The following is a 12,838-nucleotide window of genomic DNA, read 5'->3' on the forward strand; positions in this document are numbered from 1 at the left end:
ATTTTCTTGATTACATTAGTGATAGTTTATCTTTATTCATTTTAGTCTACACTGATGGATCCATTTACTCTCTTTCAGTAGGTTATTCTTTTAATATCCTTAAATAATATCTTTACTATTCTAACAGTCTTCCCCCCACTTTTCCATATTTTTCATCTGAATGTTTTGCTATTATTGTAGCTCTCACAATTATCTCTTCCCAACCTCCATATAACTTTTTAATCGTCTCTGACTCAATGTCAAGTATTCAGTCGTTAATTAGTTTACCTTATAATCCTCTTTTTTAACCTCTTATTCTCTGCATAAAAGTTATTCTTCTGTCTTTCATTCAAGCTAACTTTACTATTAAATTCCACTACGTACCCAGTCACTCTGGTATCCTTGGCAATGACATTGCAGGGTCAATTTTCGAATTTTTCAATATTTTTTCCAGTAGAGAGGAAAAATCGAAAAAAACGGGCAAATACGGTAAAAATATGCCGTAAACGGGACTTTCACTTTCACATTTTAGTCATTTAGTTATAACTCTAAAAGTAATAGGGATAGGAAGTTGAAAATTTTACCATATATAAAGACATACTTCTTCATATATCACAAAATTTATAACTATAATCACAACATTATTTGAGCACTTTTGGCCTAAATATTGAACTTTGAAATTTCCTAATTTATTAAATGTTTTTATGCAATACAATTTTTTAATATTTGATAAAAAGTTCTGAAAACTTAATATGACCTTCATATGGTAAATTAACGATACTGAAAAATCTTTAAAATTACTAATTACTATTAGTTGGCATTTTACTAATTACCTACCAGGAAATTATAAGCTATTATCTATAATTTAATAGTATTTTTACATATTATATTCAAAAATTAAAATAATTATGGGATAATTTATTGAATTCTGAATAAAATGCTTAATAAATTACAAACAATGCAATTTATATGTATAAAATTTATATACCTTACCATAACAAATCAGTTCAACGGTTTAAAATAAACTTAAAATAAAAATAATTACTTATTCTCAAAAATAAATTTTTAGTCCTGACATTAAACGGTCTCATAATAACGCTATCAATAACTTCACTAGACACTACTTAAGAAAATAAATTCACACTTTTCAATTAAAACTTCAAAGCTTTTTCTGTCATTATTCACACACTTACAAATCTCCTTCTCTCTCACTCTCACTCCCTCTCTCTGGATAGATGCTTAGTATTCTTTCAACTAGCCGATCAATAAACAGCAGGAGGTCGATCGTTCCGTAGTTCTACACGGGACTAAATGTCTTTGTGACTTGACCCAACTACTGTTCCTGTTGCATCCGTTACGCGAAATTACCCTAAGTTTATCAATCCAGATGTCCTAATAATTTATAAATATATATTTCAATTAATATCACGAGTATATATCATTGGATATGCAAAACGATTTTTCAGATATTTCTCTATGTAGAACCTAACCAGGTTAGGTTATCGTTATCGTTTCTTTAAAACTCAATACACCCATCAACATTTTCTAGACCGAGGACTAGACGAGGGACAAAGGACGAACTTGCACCAACATCATCTCAATTACAAGCTGTTTATTCCAGGGCATTACATGGAACAGAATTATGCTTAAGCCTTGATTTAGACAGGTCCATCCTTACAAAATTATATTTAAAACTGAATATTTTTAAATATCCTTAATACATTATGTGTCAATAATCAATCAATTAATACCCATTTTTGAAATATTCATTATTGATATGTATGTTGAAGAATATGAAAACTAGAAAGATATTTTGTAAATAAAATACTCACAGTAAATATAATACTTCCATCATGATATTTTTAATCAATTGTTGCTCTAAATCATTTGATTTAAAAAGTTTTTTACAAATAATAAATTATTTTTAAGTTTTATCCCGAGATTATCTTCTCATTGGACTTTAAGTTCATCATTTTTGGAGGAAAAAACCTACAAATAACCGTTACCAACAAATCACCTTAATAAAGTTCAGTTTTAGGCACCAAATAAAATAGTGGCGAAAAACTCAACTAAAATGTCCTCTCTAAGCGACCGAATAGATTAATGTTTTAAACAGTGAAGTGCTCCGAACTAATCTTTCAATACCATGATGATGTGTATCGGTGTTTAACTGATATATTAATTATATTAAGAAATTATAAATAATGCCTATAATATAAATCATTTTAATTTACAATCATTTATTTATATCGAGTATCACTTCTCAGCACGGTCAATAGTAATCTCATTCAAATAAAATGTATAACAGTTGGTTATTTTCAACTATATCAGGTATAGTGTGAAAACCGAATTCGGCTGTAAATAAGATTGACTTATATGATTGTCGTGATTTCGGCAACGTGGGTCACATGGTTAACATGGTGATAGTAGAATAATACCTTTACTTTTAATAGTTAACAGTGTTAACATGTGTCATTATTATTCTTGCTTATTTTAAATACCTACTGTTATTTACCATCAGAAAATATCAAGGCTGGGCAAGTCAATGATATTTTTAAACTCAATTTAGTCAATTAAGTTAACAATTAAGTAAATGCACATGAGAATTACATCAATTCAGTTAAAAATTACCGTTAATTTAATTTCAATTGATAATACAATGGATATGTTAATCAAAATGCCTATTGAATTTCAATAAAAGAGTCATCTCAAAATGTTGATCAGCTATTAAATGTCTTCTTTTATTCAATAATATTTAATTATATTTATCTTAATAATATCGTAGATTATGGAATAATTTTAAACATAATAGAGTACAATTATTATTAAGAATTATTTAGTCAATGATAATATATACCTACTTTTGTAATATAGATTTACGGCCACTTTTCACGACAATGGTAATGTAATTCATGAGTGGCATGGCTATTTTTATTCAACAATCTGAAGACGGTTCAATACTTTTCCCGAGAACGGTGGGACCCCTATCAATAGTTAATTCCGAAATAAATATTATGGTTTCATTTGAAAATTCTTTAAAATTTTTATTATTATATTTTTTTAAATTCGATGAACTTATTATCGAATGCGATGTTTTACAAAAATCTTTTTATGGTTTTAAAAATCAAAATTAACTTAATTAAGATAAATGAAAAAATAATACGTTAATTTCAAGTTAATTTGTAAGGAAATGAGTTAAGTTAATAATTTAATTTAATTTATCAGTAATAAAATAAATTAAGTTAATATGTTAATTTAACTTAACTCTAAACTCATTAACTCATTAATGCCCAGGCTTGGAGAAAATGATACGAATACATATGCTTATGAAATCAATTATAATAATATAAATTTAATATTGAAAGTGTGGAAAACCGATAAACCATTAATAATCGTGACCCATGGATGGATCGCGAAGTATAACGACCAGGGAGTATATTCCATAAAAAATGGTAAGTTTTATGGAAAAATTTGAGTTTAATATAATATTATTATCGATATTAAAAATTTAGTGTAAATCGAACTATGTGAATAATATATTAGAAGAACTGTCATTTTCATAATATATCTATAGTAAATAATAATATTAATAATAATAATAATAATAAATATTATGTAGCACACGATTAGAATTGAAAAACGTATGATCGTAGGACAAAGTACAGAATCTATTGGAATTTTCAGTAAAAATATAAATCTAAGCCAAGCCTCTATTTTAATTCTATAACTTTTACAAAATAAATCGCAAATCGAATAAAAGCACATGAAATAAAAGTTTCAATTTACGTTTTTGACATAGGAAAAAGGGAGGCTTGAATGTGCGTTATCATCCTTAGACTCTGGTTTAATAACTCAATTTTAAAAACACATAATTATGTGAAAAAGCTGTTTCTTTTGTCAATTATTTATATTATTTCTATTATTTATTACTGCTCGACTTCAGGGAAATATTGTGATCAATAACCAAACTATGATATCAGGTGAGTAGTTAATAAAATAATGTTTTAAACTTTTCAATTAGAATAAGACAGACGCAACTAGAGACCAATTATCAGTGCCGGCGGGAGATTTTGCGGGGCCCAGGGCATATTTTTTTCATGGGCCCTATACAAATTAAAGAAGAAAAATACATTTTTTTTCTATTTTACATAACCCCTAAAATTTTTCGTATTAAAATAAAATATGTATAGATCAAATATTAAGGTACAATTAATACAAGTTAACTACACAAAAATTAAAAAAAATTCAACATTTTAACATCAAAATTGTTTTTTTACTTTTTTAATTATTTAGAAATAATATATTTTACAGACCTAGTTGTGAGCGATTTCCGATAAACAATGTTAAATACATATATAATCGTAACAAGAGTACGTCGAGGATTGATTCGTTATCGCACAACTAGACAGTCCAATATAAGTTGTCTAATACTCTAAAATGAAAAAAAAATGAAATGACAACAGAAAGTACACTCCGATTGTGTCTTTGTGGTCATGCGGACACCCATCACATACAAGATAAGGAGTACACAATCATTCTTCAACTATAAATGAATAATAATACGATAAACTATACGTATTTTCGGAAAGAAAAACACGCAATCCGGGTTATAATGGAATTATTGGAATTGATGTACACATAATAAATTACATTGTTTTCAGCGAATTATTTTAGACGTCGCCGTTGCCGTTGTTAGTCAGTCTTATAATTTATTTTTACTCTCACGCGTATTATTATATAAGCTGATAATATTCATCAATCACTATCGTAAATTTAAAACAACAATCGCATTTCTGATTTCTATCGAAATTATAATTAAATATTCATAAAATTATTCGTAACATAATATATTGGTTACATTTTTTTTTTTTTTGATATGCACTCCATTAAAAACCCAGGCACCACTACAGACGGGACTTGTATTTTTAATATTAAAAACAAATTTATAGTATTACAAATTATTACATGCCATTTTAGGGGCCCTGCGCCTAAAATGGCGGGGCCCTGTGCAGCTGCCCCTTCTGCCCTGCCCTTCCGCCGGCGCTGCCAATTATGATGTTACTAAAATTATAATTATGCTTACCAAACCCCTAAATATTAAACCTTAATTCACGGTAATTGATTAACAATAATACATTTTGCACATTTATTATCGGCTTCTAGAGATTCTTAACTATAATTGAAAATCAAACATTTTAATATATTTTGTGATTTTAAATTTTGAGTGAAATAAAAAAATTATTGGCATAACCATAAAAATATATATTTTTATTTTTTTTATTTAAAGGTTTACAGGCTTTACTGATAAGGAAAGAGTGTGTGAGATAAATGTGTCCGATTCTAATGCTGGTGATGGCAATATTTTGACGTCGGTTGAGGTCCGGAAGTGTAAACCATTGTTTCATGGAACTTTTTATGTGCTTAAGTTTGTTGGTAGGCGGAATGGAGTCCCAGTGGTATTGCCATGACAAAAAGATTTTATTTTTGATGGACGTGAAAATATCATAGGATGATATTTTGTCGATGGTGCTGTTGGGTAGAACATTAGAGGCAAGGGAGGCTGCTTCGTCGGTCATTTCGTTACCTTTTATTCCTACGTGGGAAGGTACCCATATAAATTCGAAGGTTTTCTGGGTGTTGATTAGTTCAGATTGGGTAATTTGAGTGATCTTATTTCTAGGCCACGGGTTTTTTAGTTCTGTTAGGACGTTGAGGGAATCGCTGATAATCAAAAAGTTATTTGTTTGAAGCGAATTTGCTAGTTTAATTGCTTCGAGTATTGCGTAGTTTTCGGCGGTGAATATGTTTGTTATTGTGGGAAGCTTGTGTTTAATAGTCGTTTGATTATGAACAACTGCAAAGCCAACACCGTTTTCGGACTTTGAGGCATCCGTATAGATTAGAATGTGATTAGGGAAACGTGATAGAATAATTTGGTGAAAATGAGATGTTATAATCTTGTGGTTTATTTCATGTTTGCAGAGTGTGAGTAGATCTAATGTTAATTTTAGGTTCCATAGCCAGGGAGGGTTTTTTTGAAAGATAATTTTTTTTTCGACGGAGGTATGTATATTCATTTTATTACATAAGTTGGAGTAGATATCGTGTATTGTTGTAAGTTTTTTTGTGACAATGTGATTTATATTTGAGCTTTGGTTTTTGACAAGAGCTATATGGCCTATGTGGTTGGGAGTGGTTTTCCTTTTAATACAGTGTAGAAGAGTGGTTTTGTCTCTTATGAGTTGAAGGGGTATTTCTCCTGCGTAACATAAAACACTTTCTGTGGGGCTTGTTTTGAAAGCGCCGATTGAGAGACGAATTCCTTCGTGATGTATAGGGTCTAGTGTTTTGAGATGTCTTGGCTTGGCTGTATTGTAGATTGGAGATCCGTAATTGATTTGTGATAGAATTAACGTTTTATATATATTTAACAAAGACATTTTATCTGCTCCCCATGTATGGTTAGCGAGAGTTTTTATAACATTCAATTTGGCTTTGCATGCAACTTTTAGCTGTTTAAGGTGCGTGATCCAGTTTAACTTATTATCAAAAATCAATCCTAGTATACGAAGTGATTTATAAAAGGGGATTTGAATGTTTTTAAGGTAAAGGATGGTGTCTGAATTGTGATTGAAATGTATGCCTTTGCTTTTTTGAGGAGAAAAAATGAATCCGGATTTATTGGCTCATTCTTGTAGAGGATGGAGAGCGGTTTGAAGGATTTCCCGGGTAGTATTTATGTTGTTGCCACTACAGTATACGTAGCAATCATCAGCGAAGATTAGGTGTTAGGTGGGTTTTTGAATTTGGAGAAATATGTCATATATGGCTATAAGGAACAATGTTACGCTGAGGACCGATCCTTGGGGAAGGCCATTTTCTGTGGGATACAAGTTGGATAAATTGTGGTGAGCTTTGACTTGTATCGAGCGATTTGTGAGGAAATTTTTAAGAAATGTTAGGATGTTTCCATTTATGCCCCACTTATGAATAATATGAAGGACTCTGTTGCGCCACACCATGTCATAGGCTTTCTCAAGATCTAGTGCTATAAGTATAAGATGTTGTTATAGCACTAGATCTTGAGAAAGCCTATGACATGGTGTGGCGCTACAGAGTCCTTCATATTATTCATAAGTGGGGCATAAATGGAAACATCAATGCAATAAATACTAAAGTATGAGATGTTGTTTAGTATTTATTGCATTGCAGATATCCGTATGTAGACATGAGAGGTGATCTAAAGTTGAATGGTTTCGCCTAAAACCACATTGGTTGTTGGGTAGAAGTTTAGAAGTTTCAAGAAACCATGTTAGGCGTTTGTTAACCATTTTTTCTAGAAGTTTACTTAGTGTGCTTATGTGGGAAATTGGTCTGTAATTGGATATGTTGAATTTGTTTTTGTTGGGTTTGGGAATCGGTATGATTATTGCATTGCGCCATGAATCAGGATAAAAAACTGATTCCCAGATTAAATTATATATTTAAAATAGTTGATTTTGGCCATTGCTAGGGAGGTTTTTGATGAAAGAGTATGGTATATCGTCTGGTCCAGGGCTTTTGCTGTTGTAGTTTGATCTAGCGTTCAACATTTCAGAAGTGCTGAAAGGCATGTTTAAGAAATTTAAGTGTGGATGAGATTCTGACTCTGGTTCGTTTGAAGTGTACTTTTCAAAATTGTCTTTGAAGGAGGCAAATTCTGGGTCGTAATTTGAGTTACTGCTGTTTTTTTGGAAGACTTCCGCGAAGGCTTTGGATATATCCGATGGTGTTGAGAGTGAAGTATTTTTATGTTGTAGAATCGAGGGTAAACGGTGGTAAGATATGCCTTTTATTGTTTTGATTTTATTCCAGATTTCCGTTGAGGGAGTGTTGGTATTAATGGAGCTGGTATATTTTTTCCATGCTTCTGTTTTGTTCTTTTTGGTGATAAATCTGGAGTGAGCTCGGACTTTTTTAAGTTGAATATTGTCGAGAGGGGATTTTGATTTTTTAAATTTATTTAGACATCTTTTGTACAATTTTATTGATTCATTGCATTCATGATTCCACCAAGGAACTAGATTATTTTTAGTGTTATGGTTAGTTTTACCTATTGCCTTAGTAGCTGCCATTAGGATAGTATCTGTAAAGTTATTAGTTAAAGAATTTATTACGGTTTGATTGATGGGAAAATCAATTTCTATTAGATTCTCCGTGATTGATTGACTTATGAGGTCGTTGAATAATTCCCAATTAGGTTTTTTGGTGTTCCATTTGGGGGGAAAAGGTATTTGGGGAGATTGGTCGAGTAATTCTATGGATATCGGCCAGCGATTACTACAATTATAATCGGTGAGAACTTTTCATTTTGTTTTAGGTGCCAGAGAGGAGCTGGTTATTGACAAGTCGATAGATGAGAAGGAATTATTCGCTACATTATGTCGAGTGTGTTCTCCGGTGTTAAGGAGAATGATTTGATCATTGTCGAGGAATTTTTTTACGATTTTTCCTCTAGCATCGGTGTAGTTTAATCCCCAAATTGGGTTGTGGCTGTTAAAGTCGCCTAAGAATAAAAATGGTTTTGGTAGTTGTTTGATTATGTTGTTTAAATCATTGAGTTAATAAATAAGTTAGAGCTGTCAGGCAAGTAAATATTGCAAATACATAATGGATTTTTGGTGTGTAAAGAGATTGCTATTACTTCGAGATTTGATTGTATGGGAATTTCCGTGCTTTCAATGAGGGTGCTGACGAAGATGGCGACACCACCACTTGCACGAAGATTTGTTTGACGGTTTTTGAAGTATCCATTGTATCCTCGTATCGTGAAGGAAGCGTTGGGTCTAAGATTTGTTTCGTGGAAACAGAAGGCAATGGGTTGGATGGAGAACTTTGCTCGGTGGATGTCTGTGTAGTGCTTTTGAAGACTATTTATGTTCCATTGAATAATATGATTCATAGATAATATATTTTTGTGAGTTATGAAATGAGGGAATATATGGTGGTTCAGCTATGTGTGTGTTGTATTGATTGAGTTGGCTTATACAGAGGTTTATTGAAGAGGTAGTGCTTGAAACAGAAGTTGAGCTAACTTTGAAAGACGTATTTTGAGTTTACGATCTTTTACTATCTCTTGGATCGAGTCTAATAAGTCCATTAGGGATATTAAATCAGTATTTGCATTTTTGATCAGCGTGTGGATGTTCATTGATTTGAGAGTAAAATTGTCTAAGATGTATCTAAATTGAAGGAAAGTAATTGGTGAAGAATCATTGGCGGTGAAAAATTCTTCCACTGTTTTTAGGCCCTCTTCGTAGGCATTTTCTTGTCTGTTTGACGAGTTTGATCGCGAACGTATTTTGAGTTTTTTTTTGGACTTTTTCCTTGGTCGGAATAATCGTGGGGGTATTTAAATTGTTCAGTGAGGAGGGGGATTTTGAGGATGATGATTAGGAGAATGGTATTTTGTATGTATCGTTTCGAGGAGAGTGGTTGGATACATCCGGAGTGACGTTTGATGATGAAGAGGGCTCTGATTCTTTTGACCAGTCCATAGTATTTTTTTCAATAAATTCTAAATCAGGTGTTGAGGGTGGGAAAGTGTCTTCTATTTGTACTTCAGTGGTAATATCAAGAGTGTTAGTAGCATTAAAAGCAGACGGGTGATCACTTTTAAATTTATCTTCGGTGTTTTTATTACAGTTAGTTGTTGTGTGGCCAACCTATTTACATAAAAAACAAATTATTTTGTCATCAGTAAAAAATATACGGAATTGATTATCGTTTATATGGATTAGTAATGAGCTGGGAAGCTTAGGGACATCATCGTAATTTATATAAATTTGGTGGCGAAAACTCATTATATGTTCATAGCCTTCTACCTTGATTCCGGCTTTGAGGTGTGTAATTTGTGAAATTGGAACAATATTTGATTTTTTTAAGGCATCTACAATTGCTTGGTTTGGAATGGATGGACATACATTGGATATGATAAATCTTTTTGCTGGATTTATAAGTCTGCGTATTTGAATAACATGGTCGTGAATATTAATATGGTTTGTTGTTTGCATTAAGTTGTTCAAAATTTGTTTGTTTGACAAGAAAATACAGAAACGATTATTAGATATTCTAGAGACGAATTTTATGTTATTGGGTTGAACTATTTTTCCGATCGCTAAAATATATTGTATTTGAGGTACACCGTTTATAGAATTAAAAACGATAGCGTGATCCCTGCTCGGAATTTTATCCATGGCAGCGGCAAATGCAAAATTTATATTATTATCTGTGTTATTGATTAATGTAATACTGGAGGTATGTGCTAATAATTGCTGTGAACTGATCGAATTATCGTAATTAGTGTGAGACGCGATAGCGGCTGTGGCGTGTGTGTTATCGGCTTGCGGTGCGGGAGATGTGGAGGGTGTAATGTTCTTATTATCGGTACGTTGAGGCGAGTTGCTGGTGGTATTGTGAGTGGGGGGAGTATTGCGAATTGTAACTGTCGCGGCCGTAGTTGCGGCTAATCGAGGAATCGAAGATGTTTTAGTTGTTTGTTTGAGAGATGATGGTTTGCTTGATTTAGATGAAACGTTGGATTTTGAGCTTTTGGAATTTGAAAATTTATTAGTAATAGTGTTGGTGTTGGGAATTATGCCCTTTGATTTATTCATTACTCGGATAGTACGGCGTGCAGGGGTTATATAATAATCAAATCATATTACCTGTTGGACGACGATAAGTGTACGTGCTATCGGCAGCTATAAAAACGTTAGCGATGACACACGTGTTTCACGGTCGGTGGTTAAACACGAACTGAAAAATATATTTATTTTTATTTATTATAAAAGGTTATTGATAGGACGTTTAATTAAGATGGTATTTTGGAGAAAAATGATTGAAAAATTCTCTAAATTTTTCTTAATAATTTCATAAGTTCGACTAAAAGTAAAATATAAAAAATGTCAACATTTAACGCATAACCAAATTAAATTTTTATTACATCGTAAATCAAAAAATAATAATAACATAGTCTTAAAGTTTTCATTAATTATTTAAATATTGTTTACTATTAATGATGTATGATTTTCAAAGAATTTAAACAATATTGTAGGCTTTTATAAGCACTTCAAATTATTATAATAATAATAATTATAATATGCATTTTATGAATAACGAAACTCATCAAAAAAAAATTATCCATTTAACCCCATAATAAGATATATTATTATTATGCAAACACAATAGTTAATCAAACTTGAAAAACGAAATTAAAATTACATAATGTTAAAGTCTACAAATAGTATAAATAGAGCAAAAATGATTTAAACATGTATTTACTTTCTTTGAGCATTTCTTTGCACTTTTATTGCAGGTAAAACTCTCCAGATACCCGATAAATGTGCTACTAAATTGTAGTTGATAAGGTTAGAAATAAAAACATAATTTTAGTAACTACTCACCTGTTATCATAGTTAGATTATTGATCACAATATTTCCGTGAAGTCGAGCAATAATAAATAATAAAAATAATATATATCATAATAAAGATTTTCAGTTAAGAAGATTAAATGATAATTTATAAATTTTAATGGGTTATCATGTATTTTATGTCTTAGTATTCAAACTTTCTTTGCACTAGCTTACGCAGTCAAATACCCTGATGGCTATAACATCATAACGTTGGGCTGGATTACATATTACCAAACATTCTTAAATGTAGCCAGTAAATGTAAGGAAGTGGGACTTGCATTAAGTCATTTTTTGATCAAACTAGTCAGCTTGAGGATTATTATACCTAGTAATATACATATGATAGGACATAATCTTGGTGCTCATGTTCTTGGTGTATGTGGAAAGAATTTTTATAAGTTGACGAAACATAAAATCAGTAGAATCACAGGTATGTAAAATTAAATTAAAATTAACGTTATTTATTATTGAAAATATTGGATACTTATTCGAAAATTAATAACCTTACCCCCGTGCAGGTTTAAACCCGACAGGACCCATGACTATAAATACATCAATAACATCGATTTATTTAGGAAAAACATTGCAGAAGGATGATGCGACATTTGTGGATCTGATCCATACGGCAAAAATCGATAAATTTCCTATGACAACCGGACACGTTGAATTTTATCCGAACGGAGGATATAATCCTCAGAAAGGATGTGAGGACATAAATTATGAAATTTATTTAACTAATGGAAAAAAGAATGATGAAATTACGAAGTCGGTAGCTATATGTAAGTTATAATAGTAAAATTACAACACAAATTTTTGTAATATCAGAATGTAAGATTTGTATCAGTTAATGGCTTGTAAAAATGTCGAAATTAATTATAATTCGAATATTACGATATTACAATTTACAATACTAATTTTAATAGTTAAAATACATATATGCATATCAGCAGCATAGCAGCTCGTGGCTTTGATGATAGGCGATCGCACACTACTAAAATGAATAAAAAGAAGATAATGAATTGTATATTCATACATTTTTAAAAAAAAACTTACTAAACTGAATTCTTCGAATAATTATAATCTGTATATATAAAAAAGTAAGCTGATTAACTGATCTATCAACGCACAGCTCAAACCATTGGACGGATTGGACTGAAATTTGGCATACAGATATCTATTATGGCTTAGGCATCCGCTAAAAAAAGATTTTTCGAAATTTTGATTTTAATGGGTTGAAATCGGTAAAAATAATTATGTAATAATAATTACAAAATAATGTTTTACATGTAATTTGTATATCTATTTTCATATAATAATAACAAAAGCAATCGACCGATTACGGGAAATACAGTACGACATGGCGGGCAGAGGGTTTCCATCTACCTGTACTCTGACCTTTTTTTTT

The 12,838-nt window shown here is 31.1% G+C and overlaps 1 protein-coding gene across 1 annotated transcript in view; it reads left to right on the plus strand.

Moving 5' to 3' along the window:
• The first annotated feature begins 3,265 nt into the window (after positions 1-3,265).
• The window catches only part of LOC112687547 (pancreatic lipase-related protein 3-like), a 12,879-nt gene continuing 3,306 nt past the window's right edge, over positions 3,266-12,838 (plus strand). Inside the window, exons 1-3 of the mRNA XM_025560288.1 lie at positions 3,266-3,431; positions 11,603-11,863; positions 11,952-12,212. Of these exons, the coding sequence (XP_025416073.1) occupies positions 3,266-3,431; positions 11,603-11,863; positions 11,952-12,212 (688 nt within the window). The remainder of the gene's footprint in view (positions 3,432-11,602; positions 11,864-11,951; positions 12,213-12,838) is intronic.

This window comes from Sipha flava, unplaced genomic scaffold (genome assembly GCF_003268045.1).
Source record: "Sipha flava isolate LNK unplaced genomic scaffold, YSA_version1 358_pilon_pilon, whole genome shotgun sequence".
Classification (NCBI taxonomy): Eukaryota; Metazoa; Arthropoda; class Insecta; order Hemiptera; family Aphididae; genus Sipha; species Sipha flava.